This window comes from Amia ocellicauda, chromosome 15 (genome assembly GCF_036373705.1).
Source record: "Amia ocellicauda isolate fAmiCal2 chromosome 15, fAmiCal2.hap1, whole genome shotgun sequence".
Taxonomy (NCBI): Eukaryota; Metazoa; Chordata; class Actinopteri; order Amiiformes; family Amiidae; genus Amia; species Amia ocellicauda.
Window position 1 is genome coordinate 7,106,220 of NC_089864.1, and position 27,891 is coordinate 7,134,110.

The 27,891-nt window shown below is 37.4% G+C and overlaps 1 protein-coding gene across 3 annotated transcripts in view; it reads left to right on the plus strand.

The window, feature by feature from the left end:
* Positions 1 to 27,891, plus strand: part of LOC136771849 (chemokine-like protein TAFA-5) — a 96,428-nt gene that overhangs the window by 62,948 nt on the left and 5,589 nt on the right. For all 3 annotated transcript variants that reach the window (XR_010822381.1, XR_010822382.1, XM_066724391.1), the window contains exon 3: positions 22,500 to 22,627. Coding sequence is in view for 1 of the 3 variants with exons in the window: in XM_066724391.1 (XP_066580488.1) it covers positions 22,500 to 22,627 (128 nt within the window). In the remaining 2 variants the exon portion in view is untranslated. The remainder of the gene's footprint in view (positions 1 to 22,499; positions 22,628 to 27,891) is intronic.

The window sequence follows — 27,891 nt, forward strand, 5'->3', positions numbered from 1 at the left end:
CCATGCAATAGCTAAGGCTTAGTAATAGCTAAGGTGACTGGGAGACAGAGGGTAGAGAGATGTTAGCTTTGACTCCTCTGTCTCGGCATCGATTGCAGGTACCTGATATGAAACACAGCAATACTGCATTTGAAGATGTGAAGATATAAAACTTGTATGAAAACATATGAGCAGTGTGCTTAAAAGTGCAGTACACAAACATTCATGGTTTCATCTTTAACACGTGAAAAGATCTACATAGTTTATAACAAGCACTGAATTACTGAAGTATTGTTACTTTAAATGTCTTTCTGTGTTTATTTTAGTATGTCTCCTGTCCAAATGAAACTAGAATGAAGATTGATAGTGAAATCGGCTGATATAACGGTGCATAAATCTGACAGAAACTTGTACAGTTGTATTGGATCGATAGTTTTTATGTATTATGTTGTTTTAATGAAATAAATGTATTTTCAGAACAATGGGTTATGTGGTTGAATCACTATAGTCCTGAACCATAAGGAAACAAAATGCTTGAGTTATAGACGTTCCTTCATGTTGCTCAGCAAATATATGCAAACCGAAGCATTGCGCTTGAACGGTTATCTTTTTTGTGTTTGCATGTTATTATATATGACTCTAATGTAACAAGGGTAATAATCCATTTTCCTTTTCATTTCGCTTGCCTTAACAGTGCCACATTTCAAAATGTATGAGCTAATATATAACATTATTAGAAGAAAACAAAATGGCTTGTTCGGCTGTCGGAAAGGTATTTCATTAAAGGCCTTATCAAGCTGCTTTACAGGAGAACCGATGAAATCCGCTCCCACGACGTAGGTGGTTTGTTCCACACATTTGTTTTTGTGAAGCAGGGCCTCCTCTGTACTGTCCCTGCACTTGACATCCATTTGTATCTTCATGCTGAGCCTCGAGTAGATGTCTGGGTTAACGTTATGCAGTCGGGCTTTTGAATACCTGAATCAAATCTCCACAAAGTGTGCTTCATATTCCCGAGCCACTGAACTGCGGAGAGCCTCTCATCTGAGCGCAGATTGGGCCGCCTGGTCCCGTCGCCGGCCGCTCGAGTCTGCGTCAAGCCGTAACTGACTGCGACGGGGATTCCTCAGGGAGCGGGACACAACCGGCCGAGCAGCCAGGGTTACCTGTCTGACACACCTGTCTGTCGTTCACTTAGAATTATTCTAGGCTGGGTTTTTAAATGCTTTTTGTAGCTGAAGTATATACAACAAATCTTTATCTGTACTTTTACCATTACTGTTTTTGATTTAAATGCTGTAATATTTACACAATAGGCTTATTTGGTTGGTTGTTTTTATTGTTTGCCCAAGGGTCTAGATCAATACATTAATTGATTAATTAATTAATTAATTGAGTCGATATAACCATCTACGCCATTTTCATTGGTTCAGGTTCCCTCTGAAATGTTTTCTTATTTTCTCTGATGCAGTTTGGTGTACTAATTGATTATTTGCAAGCATCTAATGTTTGGTTTTTAACCTCTATCTCAGAATTATTGCTGCTTGCAAAGTGTCTCAAACACCACTTTTCCCACAGATTTTCAGTTGAGTTTGGAGTCGGTACTGACATCAGTGAAATAGGGTCCTGAGTGACTTGCCCTTAATTCTTTACCCCAGATGATTTCCATTGAATTTCCTATTATTGTGTTTAGATTTCTCTGTGATTAAATTACCCCAGATCACCTGCTTTCCACAGAGCATGACACTAAATCTCCCAATCTAAAGAAATCAATGAGCTTCTCCAGACATCGCCGTGACAAACTCTTCAAAAAACCTTTCACTTACATGTCATTCTGCCACTTACTTCTCCTGGTGAAGAAAAATCCTGCTGACAACTGAAGTCAGTGGTTTTCAATTTCCAGATGGTGCACCACGTTACACATACATAAACATTTTTCATGCTCATTTGGCCCTATAAAATCATATTTCTCCATGCAGTGCGATCTGCTTATTGGAATACAATTTCATGGTGACTGCATTTAAAAACATGGCTGTGCTGGACTCCTGCGGACGGTTGATCATTTTAAGATTCCCCTAGATTGCCAGATTGATATCTCCCTATTCTCTAAACTGTATTGCAGGGTTTTTGTGTGTTTTATATATATTTATACAGTCACCAGATTGGCATCCTTGATAAAGCTGAGCAAGAAAGGCTGTATAAAATAAACAACACAGTTAAAGCTATATTTAAAAAAAAAAGGTGGGAAAACTGAGCAATTGTATAAAATAATAGGGAAAACGTTTATTTTTAACTATTTTGTTATCTGAAAAAGACAGGTGTCAAAATTATTGGCACCCCTAAGTTTCTTCTAAATAAAATGAAACCATATTATATCTGCACTGCAGTAAACTTCTACTTTTTAAATAAACTGTATTGTGGATGTCCATGGCTTCCCGTTTCACTGGGGGTATAAAAATGAGGTGACACACATCCGTTTGTCATCCATCACCATAAGGAAAGGCAAAGAACTCACAAATCAAAGAGACCAATAGTTGTTGACCTTCATAAATTAGGCAATGGGTGCAAAACAATAGCCACTGTTAGGGCAATAATTAAGAACTTAAAAACCAGTGGAACAGTGGTTCATCTGCCTGGTAGAGGACCCAAGTCCATCTTGCCCCCACACAGAGATGGTTTGGGAGGCAAAGAAGAGTCCAAGGGCCACAGTTGGAGAATAACAGATGTTAGTTACATCTTGGGGTCACCAAATCTGCAATTAGACACCACCAGCTGTTTGGAAGGGTTGCCAAGCCTTTATTTAGCAACCAACACATGTAAGAGCCTGGAGTTTGATAAACGGCATTGACACTTGGATGGGAACTGGGCGCTGTGTTCAGATGACAGGAGAGTACATAAGAACATAAGAAAGTTTACCAACGAGAGGAGGCCATTCAACCCATCGTGCTCGTTTGGTGTCCATTAATAACGGAGTGATCCAAGGATCCTATCCAGTCTGACATTAAATGTTTCCACATTTTCACTGGGGAGTTTGTTCAGATTGTGACACCTCTCTGTGTGAAGAAGTGTCTCCTGTTTTCCGTTTTGAATGCCTTGAAGCCCAATTTCCATTTGTGAGTAGAGTAGAGCTCTTTGGCCGTGCATCCCAGCGGTGAGGATTATTTGGCTTCAACTGTTACTTTTTTTATGGATAACTTGGCCACGGAATTAATCAAAACGCTGACCAACCATCCACATGATAATTTCCAACCTAGCACCTGATGAGTTTAATTTTCTTTGCCAGAAGCTTCTCGTCTCATCTGGCCCCAGCCCTGTAATTTATGATTGGCGGGCGAGTTCAGATTTCAATTTTAATCCGGCACTGCCAACGTGGCCCATTACATTTTATTAGCTGGATACTCTATCTAACATAATTTTTTTAACAAATTGTAATTTGTGGCTGGGATAGAGGTCCAGTGTATAAAAGCGTTGTCTTTTGATACACTGCTAATATGACGGCTGTTACTACAGTACTTCATAGAGACATGAATGGAGGGTTTTGGTGTGGGAAGCTCAACGTTTATATTATTATTGTATAATTGTGTGTTTTGTTGTCTGTGCAGGCTCTATTTTGTTATACGTTTATAGTAAGACACCAAACAGATGTTTCATAAGATGCTCTTCAGATAATACTAGTAATCTTACACAACAGCGAGAGTGGCTGTCATGTGACGGAAGCAAAAACATGCTATTAAGAGCTCAAGTATCCTATCAGCCTGGTTATGGTTGCTGTGTTACCTCCTTGCCGTATCGTTCACTGCGAACAGTGAGTGTTGCAGCAATAAAGCTGAATCGCACAGAATTTGATTTTGATAAGTCTTATGAGTGGTAAGGGAAACCAAATGTGATGTTTTTACTACTGTATACTAGATGGGAAATCAATTTAATGAAGGTAAATATGCTCCGATACATTACAGGAAAAGAAAGCCGGGAAGATTGCAGGGCTCTTGTTGCCGAACCTCCAATAATAAAGGAGTCATTAACTTTTATTGTGCCTCTTCATGTGTTTATGGTGGGATACAGAATTAGAGAGATAATGAAAGGAGTGCAAAGTCGACGTTTGGCTATTAATTTATTTTCTGTGCAAGTATGCCAAGGATTGATTTTAAATATCAACTCATAATGCACCTTCATCTGAGTTTATAGGATGGGCAGAGTCCACCGGCATTGTGATTGCCTTTTAAAAGTAAAGTAGGGAGAGGTTATTATAGTCATTCAATTTTAAATGCTTGAAATTACATTTATTGTTTTAATTTATTTTGTTCAAGGTATGATGTCCCATATTTCTTTGCTAAAGAAGAAAGTGTTTAAAACAGACCACAATATTGTAATCCCTTTGTAATCATTTTTGTTATTGTATCCAATGTATTATGGGATTAGACTGGTTTTAGATGAGGCATTACATCACTGTGACAATGATAAAACAGCCCCATTGTTATTACAATATGGGAATTCACTGAAATATTTGTATTTGGAAAACAGATTACAATCTGTGAGTGACATCATTAACTGTACCCACTAAATTACTACCACGAACAAACAAACCAAAATATGTCTTGTATCACCTGGAAGAACGACAGGATTTCAGTAACAAACATACATGTGGGGAAAAAACTCTGGGCTCTTATCCAAGTACTGTATGATTCCAAAAAGCAATTTCACAATTAAAGTGAATATGCAGTGTGACTCTACATTGTTCAGAGCTTGTTAAACACCGGTTCCACTGCACCTTGGCTTTATAATGGCTCATAGGCAGTCTTTGGAACAGTTGTGCACCTTTTATGTTGCACATACTTTGCACTAGATCAAGTTAGGAGCAATTTTAATTCCGCATCAAGTCTTGAGCGACAACAGACCAGGGTGATGCTGCGACATCCTTTGCACTCAGTGTCGGCACTAGTTACAGCATTGTGTGTCTGCCGACAAAGGTCCGGGAAAAGGTGGTCTGCATCTCATCTCGGTCCGTCGCAAATGATGATTAAGAACACAAGAAAGTTTCCAATCGAGAGGAGGCCATTCAACCCATCGTGCTCGTTTGGTGTCCATTAATAAGTGATCCAAGGATCCTATCCAGTCTATTTTTAAATGTTCCCAAATTGTCTCTTCAGCCACATCGCTGGGGAGTTTGTTCAGATTGTGACGCCTCTCTGTGTGAAGAAGTGTCTCCTGTTTTCTGTCTTGAATGCCTTGAAGCCCAATTTCCATTTGTGTCCCCGGGTCCGTGTGTCCCTGCTGATCTGGAAAAGCTCCTCTGGTTTGATGTGGTCGATGCCTTTCATGATTTTGAAGACTTGAATTGAATAGCAGCTGCAGGAGAAATTAACAATAATAATAATAATAATAATAATAATAATAATAATAATAATAATAATAATAATAATAATATAAATAATAATACATCATATGGGATCACAGTTATTAGAAGTTCTTTTTGAAGAGTTATTCTAAAATAATTCATAGTGTCACTTGTCCTACAGTTGAGCACATCTTTAAAACCCTGAGAGGGGCATTGAGGTCCACTGATTTAAACATGCCAGCTGTCTGTCTGGGATCTGAGACAGCCTCCCTTTAGCGGTTGTATTTAAAATGAACCAGCAGGAACATGTGAACTACAAAGAGAGACGGAGAGCTATCTCTCTTGAGCGGCGAGGTGTTTAATATTCTGTACCGGTGGATCTTTTCAAAGATCTGTTGAATCTGCCACAGGTATCAGTTAGGACGCCGGTGTACGGAGCACAACACGGATGTGACAGTAGGCTTAGTAGATTATGTCACTGCCTGATTGGTAAAAACACGTAACATTTTGAAGTGGTGGCTGTTTACAACCCTATTTAACCTCAGTCCCCCCCTAGGCAGGGATGTCTTAGTGATATACATTTTACAAGAGATATTTAAATCACTTTGGTGGCAAACTGCAAGACACACCGCTAGTGTGTTGTAATTATCTGTATTCATTTATTATGCAAATGCCTTTACCCTTGTTTGTTGTGTAAGCTAACATCTCTGTGATATGACTGTGTAACTTTCTGATCGCTTGCCTTAAAACACATGCCAGTACGCTGATGTAAGCCGCTGTAAATTCAAATTCAAGTCTTGTTTTAATATTTACACCCCTCAAATGTCTTTTATGTGCATCAGCCCCGAAATCCCCAAGGTGGCATTTATGACTCCATACTTCCCAAGATCTGAATAATCTAAATCACCACACTCATGCATTTATACATCACAGCGCTCAAACCATACATTTGCATACATCGCAAATGTGAATTGTCAATATAAGGAGAACATATGAACATGTAACTATAGGTATATGGACTGTATTCTCCTCCATTCAAAGTCGGCTAGTTATTGTTGGTTTTAATTATACTTCTTCTTATTATTATTATCGTCATAATTATACTTATTATTGTTGTTGTTGTAGTTGATGTAACAGATTGGCTTTGTGTGGGCAGTGATTGCTTGCCATCAAATACAAAACCGCACTTTTAAAGTGAATGTTTATGAAAAACAAGGCATTATATTGAAATTATAATTCAGCCCTCTTCATCCTAATTTGTTATCACCTGTTACGCATTTGTTTTGCTCTCGTCTTTGTTTTTTGGTCTGCAAATCTTACTAAGTTGACATGGATCTCTCTAGTTATTGTGTATGTTTGTAATTATGTGACGTGTGAGTGCTGGGATTGATGTGCAGTCTGACGTATCGGAGGATGTGGCATGGATTGCGAGAAGTGCTGTACACTGGATTAATTAGACTGCCTGGTGTATGGAATGGAGGCAACATTGAGAGACAGCCTATACACGTCACTAATGCCAATTCTACAGTCTACACTTACTTTAAGCAAATATTTTATATCACAGAATTTTTTTCATAGATTTCAGGCTATAAACAGATTGAGGGCTGTAGACTTTTCTTTTTTTTTATTTCTGCCACAGTAAACTGCTTAAAAATGAAAATTAAACAATTGAACTGCCTATAGCCACTCCTACATTCCCAACCCTACATTCAAGTGACACTTTACCACTTATTTCTGTTGTTGTCTGATTAGGAGAAAGCAAGTGTGTAAACTTAGCCTCTTAACCTGGTGGTGAGCACTGTATGCCTATGAGCCCAAATTCCACTTACATCTTAAAAGCTCATTTCATTTATTCTTTTTCAAACATAACCTGGTTTCAGCACAGAAAAAAAAACACAAAAAAGCCTTGCAGCGAGGAAAGATGACAAGTATGTATTTTTCCCTGTTGCAGCTGAAAATACTCACCAGATACAATAATGAATCCACAAGCTACAAAGATACAAATATAGTTTTATAAGAGATATGTAGCCTTGTCTGATGTAGGGCATTTGAAAAGGAAAGAATGAAACTGAACTGGTAAGTTATGTGGCATTTAAATTTGCCCACGGACTCAGAAACCAGTATTTAACAACTGGTAACATCTGCCCTCTCCAGACCGCAGCCCTGTTCTACCACGGGCGAATGAGCAGTCATTATATCATCCTTCCTCACACAGGTGTTTCTTATTGTGTAACAAATTGTTGTCATGTACTGACTGTAACACCTGCTTGCACAAGGGTTTGAATTGGTTATTGTCTCGTTTATTTTGAAAGGCACACTGATGATGCTTATTAAGGCTACGCTCTTCTTTTAAACTCAGAGATGTTAGATATACAGCTCTGGAAAAAAATTAAGAGACCACTCCATGTTCAGAAATCTAATTTTTTTCCAGAGCTGTATATATGCTATGAATTAAAATTAGCATATCCTAAACTTCACCACACAAAGCAGTGTTAACATGTAGGATAACAGTATCATAGAAAGGACAAGAGCCAAGTTGAGTCGGGTTACTTAGGGCATAAGCAAATAAAACATTGATAAAGTCAGATCTGTACCCTTAAACAATATAATTTATTGTTAGAACCCACTTTCTACTATTTATAAATCAATACTGGATAGGTAAGAACTTCAGACTTTGCGATTGGCGGGTGGGTCACAGGTTTGAGTTGGTCTAACCCTCAGTCTGATTATGGGGGGAAAAAATAAACAATCGGAAAAGGCCAACCGTCTCGTGCTGAAAAGACGTGTGAGAGGAAAGACTGTTCCTCCCGCAGCCTCTTACAGGGCTTGCATGTGCAGAATTTAAAGCTCCACATCAGGTTTTTCGAAAAACATCATTTGCATTTTTATTTTTAGTACTCTCATTATAAGCCGACGACAACAGCTGGTTTTATTTGTGGGAATAAAGATAGAATAGGTGCGCCTCATTGTCACAGGAATGATAAAAAGCATGATTAGATACTGTCACATGCTTCTAGTTTTCACTTAGTGTGTGCATTCATGCAGATGTGCCGGCCTGCACCGCTTTCGTTTTTATAGTCCTGCGGTGTGCTCTTCTGCCTGCAATACGATTCAGAGGCTGAGAGGAAATACAATAATTTACCAAAACACTTATTATAACAATTGTGTTTGTTTTTTCAACACTTTTTGGATGAGTTTAGTTAGAAACAGTGTGCCATGTATACAGTCAATATGTCTGATTAAACAGTAAACTAGACCAGTGGTTCTCAAAGCTGTGCTGGATTACCACCTGCCCTGCTGGTTTTTGTTCCAACCGAGCTCTCATTTACTTAATTGAAGCCTTAATTTAAGTAATTTGATTACATTTGACTCTTTAAATTGTGTAACTGATAAAAAGTTGCCTCCTTAATAATTTCCTTATACAATTTTATACTTAACTTAAAACACCTACTGTTAAAATAAATAAAAGGCTCTGATTTAGTAAATTATTAGTTCAATTAAGGGTTCAATTAAGTAATTGGTAGCTAGTTGGAACAAAAACTAGCAGGGTAGGGGGTACTCCAGGACAGGTTTGAGAACCACTGAACTAGAGCGTTTTAGTTGATAAAGTAAAATAACTACACTTAAAAAATGGAAAGGGCTTGAATATAATTAGGTATGAGTTAATTTCTCACTATGATATTCATTAAGAGTAGCTTTACCTCAGTTAGAGTTTGTATGAACAATCTACAGATAAATGAGTTATGCTGTGGAGAATAAGACAATCTTGAATAACTTATGGACTGGCAAGGTTACTTTTAATGAGTTTTTTAAAAACTTGTATCTGTAATATGTTTTGTAATAATAACTTAGGCTTTTATTAGAGAGATGTTTGCCTCAGTGGTGAGTTCTATAATTTCAGTCACCTTTTGGAATGTCTTTTTGATTAAAAAGCAACTGTACGGTCAGTATAGTGATGCCTGATTTTACAGTACAAAAATTTATTGCCTCCTAGACGTTTTGACTTATCGATCCTTTGGTGCAGTTACTGCGTTTGTCCTGCACAATTTTATAGATATAAAATGTAGTTTTTTTCTGAATAACAGCATATATATATATTAAAGATATTTATTTTATTTTTAAAAGTGTGCTGAATCACCAATGGTTGAATTAGATGCAACATTATACAAAGAAGTCACTGTAAAGCTGGAACCAATTGTTGGTCTTGGAAAGGACGATTTCTGCTAAATGTGACATGACACCCTTAATTAAGGCTCATTTAATTAAATTCAATTGGTAATTCATTTTTTTAAATTAAACAAAAAAATGAAAGACTTACTGTTGGAAGAAAATTCAAATGATCTCTAGACTGAAGAAAGATATATTAAGAAGTAATTATTTTATGTAAGGAGAACATTTAGGGACAATTAACATTTAACAAAACAGAGTCAAATTCTATTAAATGGAGAAAATGTCCACATCACAGAGACAATTGTAGATTCTTTAATCAACATGTTCTGTGGTGTAGTGGAAATGCACAGGGCAAAATTAGTGAGGCAGAAAATGACTTAAACCATATGGAGAAGTCTAGTCAACAACAAGCTCTACGAAATGTAATGCAAGACATGGAGCCCAATTTAACTCTGTGGGCAAATTGCCAGTGTAATTAATTTACTTTGCAGAAGGCAGTTTGCCCGCAGTTTGGCCACGGTGAAAAATATGGACACTGGGCATTCAACCCGCTGATAAAGGGGCTGCAACTGCTATAAATGACACTATCAAATAAGAACAGGATACGCGGGAACAATGAGCAAATACACATTTGTGTTTGAAGTTCCAGTAAAAACTGCAAACAGGTTCAAATATTGAACTACACAAAATGGCATTATGTAGCGGTAATTAACAAATGTCCCCCCGGCAGAGGTGGCACAGCCGCACTCGGCACATTTACCCCAATGCGCCACTCTGAAGCGTGCATGAACTACTCTGAGTAAAAATAAAGAAGTACATCAATAAATATAACTCTGTTTGTGTGTCTGTTTTGCTTTTTTAATTACGGTTGATTTTTGAAGACAAAATCTTGATATGCGAGGTCGATAAAAACTCACATGGTTATATATATGTATATAACTGTTTGACTGAGTAACAGCTGATGATATATTGCGTTTTCAGTCCTTACCTGATCGTCAGCACACTGCTCAGTCCAAGACAGGTCCAGCGCCCTAGCTATGTGTAGTGAGATTAAACAAGAGTGTGATTGTAAGTGGGATTAGCCAGTGAATGCAAAGAACATGTTGGAATGATTTAGGGCTCAAGGTTATCGAGATACTTGGTTGCCTTAAGCCAATAACAATGAACGATGGGCTTTGCAAAGGAAAAAAAAGAAAGCAAACAGGAAGGAACTTAACTCTATGCATTTGAAGTTATGTTATTCACAGTGTATAACAATGACAATTAATTAGATTTCATGAATATATAGTTAACCTACATCTTTTATTTAGGCCACATTTGCTGCTGAAAACAGTGACTTTCAGATTATTATTTTTTACCTGGTGTAAATGTGACTTCATTTAGTATAAATGTAGTTATGTGAGTTAAGGTTTTTAGCTTGATTATGTGCCGATCTGATTACAGCGAGAGTCTGGACAACTGTTTGACTGCACCTCCTCAGCTGTACAGACACGGGAGGAATGCCAGTTTCTCCTCCTGTATTTCTTTCCCTTTTTTACAACGAGACATAAAGGGTGAATCTGAGTATATGTGCCAGTTACACAGTCAAAGAATTGTTGAAATCTGTCTTCAAAGACAATTGCATTTATGTCTCTGCTTTCATCTAATTATTCTCTGAAGCAGTTTTAAAAAGAGAGAGAGAGAGAGAAATTAGAAGTCATCGCAGTAGCTGTCCTTGGAATCTTGTGGTATTCCAGTAATAAAAAATGATGCTTGCATATGGTCCCTTAGTGAATAGGGACATATATCATTATCTCCCCCCCATCCATCTAGTTGCTGAGCCCGTTTAAGCATGTAAAAAGTGTACATCCTTCCTTGTTGTCACAGAGGACAATCTTTATAACAGGGTGCGATAGGACACCGGCAAACTGGAGACGTTGGATATTCTCCTTTAGACAAAATAACAGCAAACCGATATCAATGAGGGTCTGTACGCTGGGAAAAGGAGAATACATTGAATGTGCATTACAGTTATTTTATCCTCACGATGGGTCTAATTGATTCTCTTTCTTCTTCTGCGTCTTTCTCTTCTTCTTTTTGTCAATATTTTTAATAATATCATTATTGTGTGTCTGATCAAGTCTCTACATTCTAGAACTTCTAGAACACCAGGGTTTCAATACTTGGTAGTTGAAAGTTTTGTTTTCTTTATCTGACTGGATACCCCCAAAGAAACGTTTTGGCCCTGAATTGGTCCCAGTTTATCACAATTATAATTAACTTACCCATGTAAAACAGTGACATGCATCATTCTGTTCTGATGTTCATGCATCATTCAAGTGTTCTGTTTGAATGATAGTATATACAATTAAACAGTTAGCCTCCTGCGCTTGTTGTTGTTTTAATTATTATTAATTTTGAAAAGAGACGGTTATAAATAAATTAGCATTTTCAGAGTTAGATAATGTTTGTGAAATGTTGAGCCCCCAACGATACAAAGTTATACAAATCCACCTCCATGTTAGCGACACTAGCAACTTAATCGAAAGGGTTTCCTTGACCTCAAAACAGATGATTAATTTTTAAATAATGATGGATAATGCAAAGCTATGTGTGTAGTTGTGAATGTGAATTATGCCAAAATACGTGAATTAACTACACTGTAACCGGATTTAGTATTCACTTTGATTCTATATTAACCGCACAAGGATTAAGTATTCGCTTTGATTCTATATTAGTGCCACGTTTGCCCTTTACCCAGAGCTCTGACATACTTTACAGCAATGCTTGTTTACACTAAAATATTCTGTGCTGTCGGAGGAAGCATCTCTCTGTTAATGATTGCTTAATAGGTTGTAAATGGTCTGAAGATCTTGTGAAGAATGTATGAAGGCTTTGGAACAACAATGCCATATCCCAATGAAAACAATTATATATCTAACCGTCAAATAGTACGTCATGCAGAATTAAATATCCGTTTGATCAGATATATTATTATAATCATCTGGAAGAATTGGGTAAACAGGGACCATATAACATGTTGTATTTTATATGTAATACAGGGTCAAAATGGCACTAGATTAAATAATGGTAGCATTTCTAAATAGTTAATCGTGTGGCCTTTGGTAAAAAATTGATGTAAAGATGCTCACATTTACAAGGCTGTTGAGATTCTGCAAAAAACAAAGAGGCACATATATATTTATTCTCTGTAATCAAATACAAGTGTAGGTTGTTTTTGCTAGAACATTGCATATAATTGACTCATGCAAAAGGTTTTTCATTTGCTCGGGGACAATAGAGCTTCGAGAATAATACACCTGTCAGTTCAACAGAGCTTCGGCTGTTGACGAGAACATTCTGCTATCCATTTAAACGCCAAACACCATCACGGTGGTGAGGGAATTCGTGTGATCTTTTCCCTTTTGTGTGTTGTTCAGACTACCTTCGCAGAAGCACAAAGTCGACCTTCTGCTTTCTTATGAAACAATCACTTCATCCAAATTGCACCGGGTCTCACCGGACTCCAGTGAACCTAGATTGATCAGTTCAAGCGAAGATGAATAAAGAATAGCCGTTTTACCCACTGGACCCGTGCCAAGTCGAGCACTAATGTGATAACGAGAACATGCTTTGAGACAAATCGCAACAGGAGCCGTGGTGCTGGGATGTGGGTTCGATCTCCAACACAACAACTCTTTTGATTGCCAAATGGAGTTTATCACGTTTATTTGTTCACTTGACTTCTCTTCATGAATTCACATTTCTCCAATCTGCCGAGACGCCGTTTGGGGGAAGATTCAGAAAACCGCGGTCAGGAGACTATCAGTGTGTCGCCAGAAAAAAACCTTCCCTCCCAGCAAACGCACAGCCACGTTTTGCAGTGCTGGTGGTAACAGTTTGCAGGATAGAAAAGCTGAACTCGATTTTTAGACAGCAGATACATCCTGAGGAAGCAGAGCAAAGAATATGCAGTGTGACATTCATGTGTAGTTAGCAGGGTTAAAGGGTAAAATGCATTTATTTATGTTTTGGCTTTTAATGGTAAGAGGGGATATTATTTGGGACATTTAAATGCCAGTGCCGGCACGGTAAAGAAGTTCAGAAAATTTAGGGATGATCTCAGGTTAGTACTTATGATCCCATCCTCACCATTTTGAAGAACATTTCGGCGACCTTTTCTTTTCTTTTCCCAAGTAAAACATTCCGATAACAAGGTAAAGGTATTTGCATTAAAAAAAAAGTGACAATTATTCTAAAAGAACTGGTGCTTCGGTACATTTGTGAGTTTTAAGTTCAGTCTGTCTGATTTCACATTTTCAGAGAGTAATAGTGCTGTTTTTCTCTTTTCAGGAAAATGTTGCAGGTCAAATGTTGAGGCAATCTACTTAATTAAGCGCAGCATTATTACATTATTTTCTTCCCTTCTACACCTACACTCTGTGGCTTTTATTGCTTACTCAAATATTCATCTCACAAAGCCAGCCCTCCCTTCTGTTGCAATGCCTTGTGTTTGGTGTCCCTCTTGCTGTTTTGTCTATCGGAAACAGATGCAGCTTCTCCTGTTCATTTTCACTGGATATATTAACCTTGGGCTGTGGCTGGCGATGCAAAATAAATCACAATATTCCTCCAAATTAACAGTAGAGTAAACAATTTACTGCTAAATATATACAAAGGCAGCCATAATTATGGGTCACATGGATATTTAATTGAAATCCATCTCAGAAGGACAGAAACTGAATTTGCTTTGGTTTGGATTTAAAGCCGCACAACTCTTGAGGTTTATTTTTAATTTGTTGATGGCAACTCTTTCTTAAAACAATATCATGTAATAACATTGGTGTGTTGTGTAGGTCAGGCACCTTTGCAGACCAGAGCGCACACTTTAAAACACTTTATTCTTCTTTCCCGAGGGCCATTATTATTAAAAGGATATTTGTTGCTTAAATAAAAAATAACTTGTGCACATGACCCTGACTTAGTTATGAATATCATGATCAAGCAATTTTTTTTTCCTGCAGTCAATAAGAGGACTATTTAAAGCAATGTACACTAGGTATTTGTGTTGGTCTGCATTAAGCCTTTGAAGACATCAAAACATGCTGCATTCAAAGATTGCTGAGTCTGTAAAATCTCCCACACTATGAACTCTTTGATGAAAGAAAAAAGTTTCCAAATTAATTATTGTGCGCACATCCATTTATAATGATACACTCTTTTTTTGGTATTCCTTTGTTTTAGTTTCACTGCTTTTATTTTTGTACCCGCTACTCTGAGTTATTGTCGTCATTGTGTGTTTGCACGACGTGAGAATAGCAATTAATAGCATGACCCGAGTGAAACGTACTTTTAGATTATTCTTATGTGGACAAAACACATATTTGGCAAGAGGTAACCCGCGGTTTTACATCGAGTTTTATGTGATTGAGTTACATAAAGTCTGAAAGATTTTTCCATTACTTTCAAATATCTTTAAGATGTAAAAAAAAAAAAAAAACACTGCAAAGGGAGCAAAGTGTTTACAATTTAACTTCTGCTGTCAAAAAACAGCCAAACAGCATTTTTGTAAGTCAGCAGTTCTGAGAGAGAAATCAAAATCATCCCGTAGGAAAATCATGCTTGATCTGACAGCCCTGGCAAAACCAGCACGTTATAAATAATTTCTCAGTGCATGGTACATATGTATTGTGTAGATGTGTCTTATACGTACAGTATGGATGATGGTTAAAATTGCATTTCAGAAGGTCACAATTATCTGGACCACTTAACATCGATTAAAGGTTTCTATTTCAACTATCAGACTGTGGAAACTAGCTCCTGGTTTCAGTATATTGAAATAAACTAAATACACAGAACGTAGTTTCGGACACAGCCCATGGAATCTGAAGGGAGTGTGTCCACTTTCTCAAGAGCTTTAAATATGATCACACACATATCAACCATCTCAGGGAAGATGTTGTGTAGCACTACTGCATACCTGTCAATCAGCAAATCCCTCTGGCAAAATGACAGGTGTATTTTGTTGCATAATAGCACAGACATGGTAAGGAAATTATTTTTCTGTATATGTTGCTTTGAAAAGATGGCAGATTATATATACATCAAAAGTATCATGAAGTGTTGTATGTTGTGTCTACAATACAATGTTATATACGAATGTGGGAGAGGTACATCATTTGAAGCAAATCCAGACTGGCACAAAGTATGTATGTTTTGTATGTATCTATTTAGATATAAATCCATATGCACAGATTCAAATCGAAAGAGCTGGAATTGGTACCTGTAGTTCAGGGGGATTTCTTATTAAATCTTTTAAAATTAAATTGCTCCTGCCATGGTTGACATTTTCCTCCTGTAGCTTAGAGCTGAGGGAAAAATGTCAGAGTTCTCCTGTTTTTGAGAGATAGCACATGGGACTCCAACACTTCATCTTTATTTTGATGTGACTGTTGACTCCTATGGCTTCTATTGATAGTAATATGAGAATGCTAATAAATATTACAACGACACAAAGCAAGACGGGCGAATAATACGGGCAGGTAACAAATGTCATTTCCTGAGGGAAGGAGTGTCTCGTGAAAGGCAAATGTTACATACTATTGAACGCTATTGATGATGTCACATGATTCAACGACACCTGATGTATTAATGCAGTGTGTTATGGAGTATAAGTTGTGCTGTGTGGGATGTTTTTAAAAATACGGACAAAAACGTCAGGTATATAAAATAGGTGTGTTCTTGTAACCGTAATCTCGTTCGGGCCACTGCTCGGGTTCCCGGGTAAAACACTCGGCAGACAATCCAGTTTAGCAAGCAAGTTTTTATACATTGGGGTCGATGGCCAGTCCTACATCGGTTATCCAATTTGATATCCAAAATACACAATATCCAGAAAGTCAAAGTCATGATATATTTCCCCGGCATGACGATAATAGTTTGTGATTTGAATGACAAACTCGATATGTCTGTACAGTATCTTTACATTCAAGACATTCTGGAAGCAGTACCTCGACTCTTTATTGCGTTAGAGCATTTGATTTAGTCTTAAAGCCTTCTGTTGTTATTTACACAAATAATGGGAATTGTAATGCGTCGCAAGCACAGTGAAGGCTGTGACATTTCCTGAGCGCCGTTCGTGCACGAGAGTGACACTGGGAAGCAGGACGCCTTGACAGCGTGCCACTTTCCACCGCAGAGACTGTGAAATTAAGATGTACCAAATTTGCTTAAAAGGGTCTTTCAGTTGTCATTATTGTGCTAATGCCACTGTGCATATTAATGGCTCTAAGTAGGATCTAGGCACAGCTCCAGCTAGATAGGTTAAATGAAGAAATTTAAACCTAGACTGAAAGGAGGGATGACTTAATTGACTTCAGGGGATGAATGTAAAACTTAAACTTAATTGCTAATTAAAAGTACGCAACTTAAATTATGTGCTTTTAATTATTTGTCCTCAATGATAACTTTATCAATGTGTTCATTATTGCAGTTGTAAGGATTGGTCTGGATTATCCCAGCCTTTATCTAAAACAAATAAATGCCTGTCTCTGCTGGAGGGATTAAATGATCGAACTATACAGCCCATATCTTGTGGATTGAGAGGTGGCTCACTACCCTTCCTGTCATTAATTTTAGGACTAATTCCTGTATCTTTGGAGGGGGTTGCTCTGAGATGTATTAATACTTATTGAATGATATCAATCCACTCCCCCCTGCTGCATAATGTTTGTTATGCTCTCTGTTATTGTTTTGTTAATTCTTTCTACTAAACCACATATTGGACGTGACACACATTTTTCACTACCCTCTGTAAAGTGGGTTCCTTGGTCTGAATCAATAGAGAGTGGTGTTCCTCACAGAGCTATGATTTTATCTGCTAATACTCTAGCAACAGCTATTGCTGGATTTGTTTTGGTATGGAAAACTTCAGTCCATTTAGTGAACTTATCTATGATTACCAGACTTTACTGATACCCCTTATAATAATTCCTTCTTGCATCTCTATGTGTGGTCCATCTTTGAGTTCATAACACTTCCTGGTGTTGTTTCAAATCAATGGTGACTGCCGCTATTGCAGAAGTATCATTTCCATCCCATAGTTGTCCTGTTAGTGCAGCTTATCTTCAATGTCATTGGATTGTTCTTGTTCAGTTGGTTCTTTCTCACCACCCAATAGGTGAGGAAAAACTGCCTCTTTTAACTGTAATGTCTCTTACGATGCAGTCTGCTCAACCAGTCGAAACACCTCTTTTATCTTGCCTTCCATCGACATCTGTACAGGGCTATGATTGCTATATACTATGATAGTTTAAACTCCTGCAATGGGTTCAGTAGTCTCAATTAACCAATGGATTGCCAAAATCCGCTTAGTGCATAAATCATATCCTTCTTCCACAGGAGACATTTTGCGACTAATATTAGGATTAGGTGCCAGACTTTCTTTTCGTGCTTCATTTAGCAATTTCCTCGCACCTTTCAACCATGCATCCTCTAAGCCTTTTCCATCTCCCTTTCCCACAGCCGTCATTCATTCAGAAACCAGGAAGGGAGTCTCCCTGTTATTGGACTGGTTTCTATGGGATAGACCGGTTCTACAGAGTACTATTCTGTAGCTATGTAATCCTAACTGATCCTAACTATCTAAAAAGGCCCAGTCCTACCCTCTGTGACAGGATGATCAGAAGTTGGCTCAGAGTTTCAGCAACATGTTTTGGGAGCTCTCCACAGAGACACTCAAGCTACTGTTGGAAAACCCACGTTTTACACTACCGGTCAAACGTTTTAGAACACCTCAATTTTTCATTTTTTTATTGAAATGTAAGCAGTTTAATGTCTCAATGTACTCTGAAATTAAAGCATAGAACAAATAAACAATTGGAGATAAAAAGGAAATCATGGAATTGTTTTGTTTAACAAAATGTAACCCCTTAAGCTCCCCTTAAAAGGGAACCAAATCCATGTGCTTCTCTTTAATCCCATGTGTACTCTTCACTGTTGTGTTGACTCTCAGCTTTCTAACATTTCTAACGAAGCATTCTCTGATGTGAAATGTTTTTATAAACCCCCGCATTTATGCCCCCTCCTCATTCTGAAATTGGGGATTGGGGGGATACATGGTAGGAATACAACATCTCAGAAAATATTGACAATTATGACATATTCTGGAACCAGACAGTCTACTGATCAAAACAAGACCGTCCACGTTTTGGTAGAAGCAACACACACCCGTAGAGAATGAATGTCAAGATGGAAAACTCTGTTTACAGTTTACTAATAGAACTGATAGAACAAAACAAGCCTATTTGCAAAGAAATCCGATCGAAACAGTGATCTGTGACCGTCTGAATTCTTGATTTTCCTGGCACAATCTCAAATTTCTGCCTTTAAATGGTCAACTTTTTGTCAATTATTCTCAATTTGTATAGGTTTCTGGTGTTCTTTATAATCAAAAATGTTCCTGCTCTGTCAAAAGTGTTGTATAATATAAATTAAAGCAGATATAGGTGAAGGAATTGACTGGGAATTTATGAATTAGATGGATTCTTCAGAATTGGCCAAATCTCGGAATCACTGCGTCTGCATTAAATGATTCAATAAAACAAATTAATAACATGATATATATTTTTACAAACCAACAGGTTGCTCTCTCAACCTTTTAGATCAAGCGAAACCACAACAAACAGCAGTTTTAAGACTGGTGTTCTTATCTGAGAATATACAACTCGTCCACTTTTGACCTTATCAATATTATCAATATACCAAAAGCAGACAAATATACTTCTTAAGTCCTAAGTGCAATATTAAAAAAGGCAAAACCAGACCACACTGAGAGAAAACAATTCCCTCCCAAAAGGGAACAAAGTCATAATTCCTTTCTCAACCTTTAGAATATCAGCGATGAAGTCTTTCTTCTAATTCCATGGCTTATATGGTATTAAATTGAATTTACTGAGGACGGCTTATAGCTGTTGACATGATCGTGATGTACTATTTCATAGAGATAGTGTCCTACTGAGGATGTAATGATGTTATTTCTGTCTTATCTCCCCAAGATGAACCGTGTGGTAATATGTTTTTAAGGTAGATAAGATCCAGGTTGTTTTTATGTTCATAATAGGAATCACCACGGATTTGTTCCATCTGTTTTATTGAGCCGTGTGACAGAAATGACTAGATAATGAAGGACACAACGGCTCATTTCCGGAATTGATTAAAATGTTATCTCGGGTTTATGTTGTCTCCAAAGGCTTATGTATTGGTGATATATAACACTCCTACAATCCCTATCAGATAAGGCATGTGAAATGTAGGAATTTAATTTAATCCAATTGCTAAGATGTAAGCAGGTCTCTTCTTGTTTTATATTAAATTGGATTAATAATTGGGGCTAACAGGCTATCACAATCTAATTGCTAGTTGCAAAACACTTCAGGACGCATTACCTTATTAAGCAGCTGCATAACATTTAATTTCCTTTATCATTCTCTTTCCAGTAAAATTGTAATTTAGCCGTCGACAATAAAAGGCCCGTTACAGTGGGTAAATTACTTAATCGTTGCTTTCCTTTTCAGATATTTAGATATCATCTTCAGATGTCTTTAGTGTTTGTTGCAATGTTGTGCGCGCCGCGTGCGGAGACGTCTACATCTGATTTGTGGCGCCCTCTGATCGCAACGCGCCAGTAAGGCACTGATGTCAAATGAAGACTTGACAGGCATTTTACCAGTCACATGATATGCGGCTTCATATTAAATGGATTTAGAAATCTTTTGTTGCTTACAGGATCAGAATATAAAACGGATTATAGAAATAATTGAGTGTGTGGCTGTAAGGTTATAATGTGAACATGGGGGGGGTTGGAAATCACTATGCTTAGTCATACAGAATGTTCTTGTTTAACTGTTCCCATTATTCTACTACAACAATGATTAGAAAGGATTATTTCTTGTTGCTCCAAATCATTTAAATGAAAAACACAGTATAGAACGTTCATGTACTGTATTCAAATTCTGTGCATTCTGTTATTCTAATATTTCCCTCCAGCTACCAGTCAGCTGCTTTCCCACGTACAATACATTCGATCTGCTTCCGCTAAAATATTTAAACATTCAAGGACTAGAACAAGATTGAAAACAAATTAAAGAGTGAAATCAACTTTCGTTATGATTGTCATTGCAAACTAATAAAAGTGTATTTCCCGATGAGTCGCAAGTATTGGTGTATTTATATATTGTAACATGTGGCACTGACTACTTCTGAAACTCATTGTCCACAGTCACAGAAACATTTGCCTGTTTGTAACAATGTATCATTTGACAATCAATGTTCCATTTTAATAGTGGATTGACTGGTTAGATTTTGTTTCTTGGTTTCCCTTCTGTTTTGACTTACCAGTGAGACAATTCCCTGTTTCTCAGAACATGTGTTTTTGTTTATTTGGTTGGGTTCTGACAGGTTTCAGTTTTCCATGGGTTTAAGGCCACTCAATCCCTATTGTAAGAGAGTTCCAGCAGTATGAAGTAATTTTAGTGAGAAAGGGTTTTACACAAAAGGGAATTTATCCCTATTTTTAAGTCTGCTGAGGTTCACGATTTATTGAACAGCACCTGTGTTTTGGGGAACATGATATAACCTCCATAACCCTAAAAGCATTACATTTTGAGAACTGTTTGGTGTCTCTGAGAGGTACAGGTTAGACTAATGTAATTAAAGCACTGAGAGATGATATGGAGACATGACTAGCTGCTTATTTCAGTAAAGTTATTTCACAAAGGGCTGCGACCACAACCACAAGAGGTTCATGAGAATCATGACCTATCAGATATAGTTAATTCATGAAATATAGTTTCTCTTTAAAGCTACTACACTAGAATCATGGGGGATGTTAGGAAAAAACACACATTTTAGGTTATATATATTATATTTGATTGAATGAACCATGGTCTATGTAATGTATCCCTTCATAAAGAACGCAAGTATTAATTATTTGTGTCCATCATGTCTTGAAAATTATATAGTTCCTTTAACTACCTGAGACAGGTTTGCTGTCAAGCCTAATGGAGCCATAGATGTTACACTTTTATACTTTATTCTTTACAAAAAGAAGTACAAAATCCATCACAGAGTGGGTGAGGGAGATCATAAATAAACGCAAAAAAGAAATGAGAATACGTCTATTTGTTATGATTATTTTGAATGATTAATCAATGTGAGACCCTCCTAAATGCAGCAGTACCGTGATAATTGTTCAAGACGTAGAGATATACCATATTTGTTTACATATAAGACTTCCTGACGTGCATTGTCTCGGGCTCAGGAAAGTGTTTCCCTCGATATATTGTTGTCTCTAACACAACAATGGTTTGGAAATACGTGTGCGTTTCACCGCTCTCCAAGGGCTAATTCAGGTGGCATCATATGTAAATGTAGGTAGATGAGTGCCCTACTTTTTAAAAATAGATATTTGAATATGTTAGGATAAGATCATTTATTTTATATTGTACTCGGGAAAATATAAGCTGTATTACTTCTGAAATCACTGCATTTTCAAGCAGCATTTGATTTTCAGCCTGAGTGTGTTTTATTATAAAAACATCCTTGTGCTGTGTAATTTACACTTTTAGCATGAGCAAATTAAGTTGAGCACTGGGCTGATGCCTGCATTTGATTTTGCTAATTTCTGTCGGTGTGCCACAGTGGCAGTGCAATGGCGTTTGCAAGCGCTGAGCTGTTGATACAGTCGAATGCATCTCTTGCAGATGAATTGAGCTGAGTGAAAACCCCTGAAGCTACTTGTGCCAAGGAGTCTTTTTTGCCTGGTGCGGCAGTAGCATTTTTCCCTGCAAGGTGTGGGGTTTGCTGTCTATTGGTGGGTTTTAAATGCATCACAATGCCAAAGCACTCCTCTGTATGATAAAAATCTGACCACCTATTAATTTGCATTGAAACAAATGGTAACCGTCATGTTATAAATCATTTGTACACTTTCTTGTTCAAAGTAGAAAGCTAACATGCTTTTTGTTTCTCTTTGCAGCGCGAATTGTAAAGGCAAAGCAGTGGTGTGAAATGCTTCCCTGTTTGGAAGGTGAAGGATGTAATTTGTTAGTAAATAAATCAGGCTGGACTTGTACGCAACCTGGAGGCCGAGTTAAAACAACAACAGTAAGTCACTCACTTTGTTTTAATCTGTCGGGGTCCCGTATGTCCTTAATGTCTCCCAGACTTAAACTCCTCTTTGTCCCGCTGAAAACATGCAAGGACTTTTAAACAAGTGATGCATCTCTCAGTGGTACCAGGCTATTTGGGGAAGAAAACAAAAAGTTATTTGGCAGCCATCTGCATGAAAGAATTCCAGAATATTTGCATATTTATGAGATGATGTATTCCTGGAGAGTTCCAAAATAATTTAGTAAATCTTTTGTCAGAAGGTAATTGTTAACCTGCTGCATGCACTGATTTTACAGTTCTCATTTCCATACACTTCATGTCAAAACTTCTGTGACGGGACTGTAGTCGGCAATAATAAATTAACACATCAACTATTGTGCATTGATCAAGTCAGTCCAATGATCATTTGTATTTCTGAGGGACGAAACCTATTCAAATGCTATTCACTTTTCAGGTCATTAATGTGATTTGGAAATACGTAAGAATTATGGGCAAATAATTGGAAATGTGTATTTTTATGTGTAGTAAATAATGTGATTTGCTTAAATAGATGTATGTATGGATACAGTCACTTCAAACACTTATGATATATGTTCATTCATAGTACAATAAATAAAGACAATAATGTGCCAATTCAGTGCCTTGATGGTGAACAGTCGGTGAGAGCAGTGCATTGATTATTCAATTACATATGTTTGTATTAATTTGACTCCTCCCCCCTAAATATATCAGCACTTGAACTTATTTCCTAAAAGGACCAATTAAATATATTGGGGGCAAACAAACAAGTACTTATATTAATTCTCAATATTTTAAAAGGTGCTTAATCACTGTTAGAAAATATATTTACATCTTACATTTCATATTTCATTTATGCATTTTAAATATTTTCAAGTGGGTGACGGATTGCATTATAGACACATATTTACCTGAAAATATGCACACGTTGTTTTCAATAAGTATTTATTTGCAATGATTCATGTCAAGATAATTGCTTTAGATTTCGGTCAGTCTGGTTATAATTGCATACTAGAGGAAAGTCGGCTAACTTTAATAAAAATTAATCTCATTATAATTAAAAAAATCCAATTCAACACAGTTGTCATAAAAATCGAAAGACCGGCTTATTTTCTTCATGGTTTTGTGATGGCATATATCCCCTGGCTGCAGCCTTATTTTTCACTCTCCGTTTAAACTATAACATTTAAATGACATTAAGTGTGATCAGACCTTGCTTGGATTGCATCGAGGGCAGCTTGATATCTATAAAAATAATATACTGCCGAACACATTTAGTGCCATTTGGAAGAGTTATACATTTGTGTGTTTCCATGGAGACACAAATCAGTCCTTCAAAACTTACTCGTTACAGAATACTGTTAACTTAAAGGAGACTGTACTGCTAATTACAAACGGAATTGGGAAAAGTGGTTGTAATCCCTACAAGAAGGGGGTTAACAGCCATATATGCAGGAATTATAGTCTCTCTTAAAATAGGTTTATTATGACCATAATGTCTTAGGGTATTCTGACTAGTGGTTATTACTTATGACATTGTGAACAAAGTGATCGCTCTGTGGCAGCATGCAGTATCTTCCAAAAGCAACATTAGTGAAATGCTTTAACACAATAAATGTAGTTTACTAAGGCGGTAATACCACGGCCTGGATTGCAGCACTAAGAGAGGATAAATGGTATTGTTGAGGGAATCACTTACTGAGTTATATTGGTATATACTTTGCAAAGAGTCATTCATGATTAGATTGTCACTACAGCCATAATTCTTTAGTGTATTAGGTGGCATGTTACTGTTTATTAATATGACTCCCTGAACAGATAATAATTCAGTGTGGCAGTAAAAATAGGATTCTTGTTGTGGTGTAAAGATGTTCATGGTTAACTTTGTAGAGTGAGGCTCAGCGTGTAATGGAACAGCCGGAGCTCAGATCTCCGAACATTATAAATTGAAATGCCGGGGACTCGTACATGCTGTATATAATGCATGAATTATCTGGATACATCAGGGTCCTGGGTACTTAAATGCTGCGCCAGAACCAATTTCAGACATATTCATTAAGTAAGGTATTGTGTGACAAAGCCATTTAATACAGCTGGGTTAAGGACACAAGTGAAGGCAGTGTTAGCAATACAACCAAACTCTGGATTATTAGCAATTCAGGGAAGGCAGGTTGTAGATGATTCTAGATCATGTTTGTGTGCGAGTACGTGATTTGAGTTCTTGTTATTGCAGCAGCGCAGCGTTTTAGAGTCTGTTTTCGAATTCAGCCATACTCTTTGGGGAGATCATGTGATAGGGAAAAAATGGTCTACTGGTAAAAATTGAGTTCAGAAGGAGGGATTGGTTATGAGAGTCGTATTTGTTTTGGCCCAACTGTTGTATTAATACAGAGTTGTTAATACAGTGAAGTTAGCTTCTGCTCATCAGCAGAAATTGATGTTTTTCAAAACGTTTGTTGGAACGTAGCGGAAGGAAAGTGTCCAAACTGCCAGGAGAGGTGATATATTCAAATTTCCAAACACTTCAGAGATTGTTCCATTTCAGCATATTGTGAGGAAGAGGAGAGGCACTTGAATAGACAGAGTATAGATCAGGTAGCAATCTTCACAGCTTCACCAGATTAAAACCGCGCAATTGACGCACAATAAATCCTCTCTCGTCCGCAGTCATTCACTGCGCTAATTGATCGTGGGTACAAATCTGCCACGCTGCAGAACAAAATGCAATATAACTCAGCCTCTATAACTGACTTTGTGGACTTGGCGTGTTCCCTTCCCTTTCTCCGGTTTCCTCCCACCTCCCAGACACATACTGGTGAGGCAGATTGGCATCCCGTCCAAGTGCTCTCCGTCCTGCCTACATTTCCAGGATAAGATCTTGCTTCATTGCAACCCCTTTTGGGATAACCGCTTGCTGATTATGCTAAATTATGCTATGCTACGCTTTTATCCGTGATCTGCTATGTCAGAATTAATTGTGTAACATTAAACAAACATAGCAGTAGCTCTTTGATGTTCTCAGTAGGCACGGTTTTAAATATGTTGAGATTCCTTTCTTTTTTCGACTCTGGCTGGGTATGTAATGCCAGTTTTCCGAGACACTGTTGTCCGTATGAGATTGTGACGGCTGTCCCTGTGGCCCCCGATAAGGAGCACACTGAGGAGGACAGCCCTTTCCCGCTATTCGGCAAAGTGTGTCCAACCTTGAGTGGATGCAAAAAAAATTGTTGGGGTTGAGACTGTAGCAAATTCTTGCAGATATAACGTGTAGAACAACAACCCAGACACTAAATGTAAAAGAGGGACATTCCTAGGTGGAGGCAGCTCCTCGGACCGGACAGTGCTTCAGTGCTGTGTCTGTAGCTGCTGCACCTCTCACGCTGTTCAGCACAGCCAAATTTAGCTGCTCCTTCAAGGTTACAGACAGGGTCTAATTCTCAGCAGTCGGTGCTCTCTGCTCAGCAAGTTTGCACTTGGTAATCAACCAAGAAGCAGACCGAGATAGCTAACTTGCATTGAATCATCATTTCATTAGTCTTCAGACACTCTAGTGCAACATTCTTCTCATTGACATAACTTTAATGGGTTAAAATTGCTCGTACGATTTTAAGAAATTCAAGGTATAGACCAAAGTTCTTCAAATTCAATCCTGTGTTGGCCAGAGAACTCATTTTTCATTCCACCTGAGCTCTTAATTAGGTAATTGAGCTAATTATTTACTTAAGTGAATTAATTTAACCATTTTAATGGAAGTGACCTGTATAACCTATCGGATTGTGGCCCTCAAGGACTGGATTTGAAGTCCAGTCTGTTGATACTTTTTGTTCTTTGCGGGTACACAGAGATTGTGTTGTGAACCAATCAAAGTATATTACGCATTTAATGCTTAATGTTGTCTTAGTTTTCCTTTGAGGAACAAAATATTGAGTGTAGTACTTTTTCATATACAGGACAATTGCATTGTAAAACAATTAATAATGAAAATCTTTTGCAGATTAAAGGTCAGTTGCTTTTTTTGTTTTTCGTTTAGTGTTAAATCTTTGAGTTCTAGATTTAATATTGTTCAAGCATTGCATATTGGTTTAAAGTCCTGAAAGAAAATAATCACTTTGTTGCTATGAATAATTATTTGCTTGATGAAAAAAGTAATATTTAAAAGATATGTATAATGTATTGGGATTTTGGAAACTAAAACTTTCTAAACTGATCCAATTAATCAGATTTTATAATAAGAGTTCAAATGGACAGAAAACCAGAAGAAACTATTGCCTTGATCTTTCAGAGATGTTCAATCCAGATGTGGATGTTTGGTTAAACTTTTCTACGGGAGTTGGTCAATTTGACTGCTGCTCAATTTGCAAAACTCGTTAAGATAGTGCTCAAAATGACCATGTCAATGTGAAAGTGCTGAATTGAATTTGAAGAACCAAGTAAAATAAGTAAACATTTCTTGATTCAAATAAATAAGTAAATACGTACACTTCAAAATACACTGTAGTGGAGTAAAAGTTTTGAGCTTTAAACCTCATAAAAAGAAATGCGAAACACACACAAAACAACACATAAAGCACGCCTTGCATGCCATTACAGAGCATTGGCATTCATATATGCAGGTGATGCCCGCACTGCAGTTGTGTGACATACAGTGATTTATAGATTGAGTGCAATCCATCTTCACCTATAGTGCATACATGAGATACTTCAGTAACTTGCAGTTTATCTGTATCTGGGAAGCATAATACGCCTGCATTTTATGAACACTACCCGGCGTGGTAATCAATGCGATAAATAAGTCCCCTGGACAGGAGTGCTGTGTCAACGGGGACACTTAATTGTTATCGTTGCAGACTTCTCTTTATCCAGTAGCACTTATAAACATATGGTGGCTTTTCTTCTAATCCTGTAGACAGTTACCAATGGATATATGCTTTGCTGCATCTTTCAATACAGGTAAGCAGATCACTTAGGACATTTGTACTGTATTTCAAAAGCTGAGGTAAAAAGAAAAACCTCAGATGTATGCCAGCACTTATTAATAACTGTTTAAAAAAGTGAAGGGGTTGGTTATGGAGAGAACATATTGTAAGAAAAGCCATAACAATAGGAGGCATTTGGGCCTCTTGTGTTGTTCCTGCTTCCTAATTGATCCCATTGGGCGGCTGGCACATCGGGGCACATTAAGATGAAGGGTTCACAGAATCCGAAAATTTGGGACAGCTGGTAGTTGATGCAAACTACAA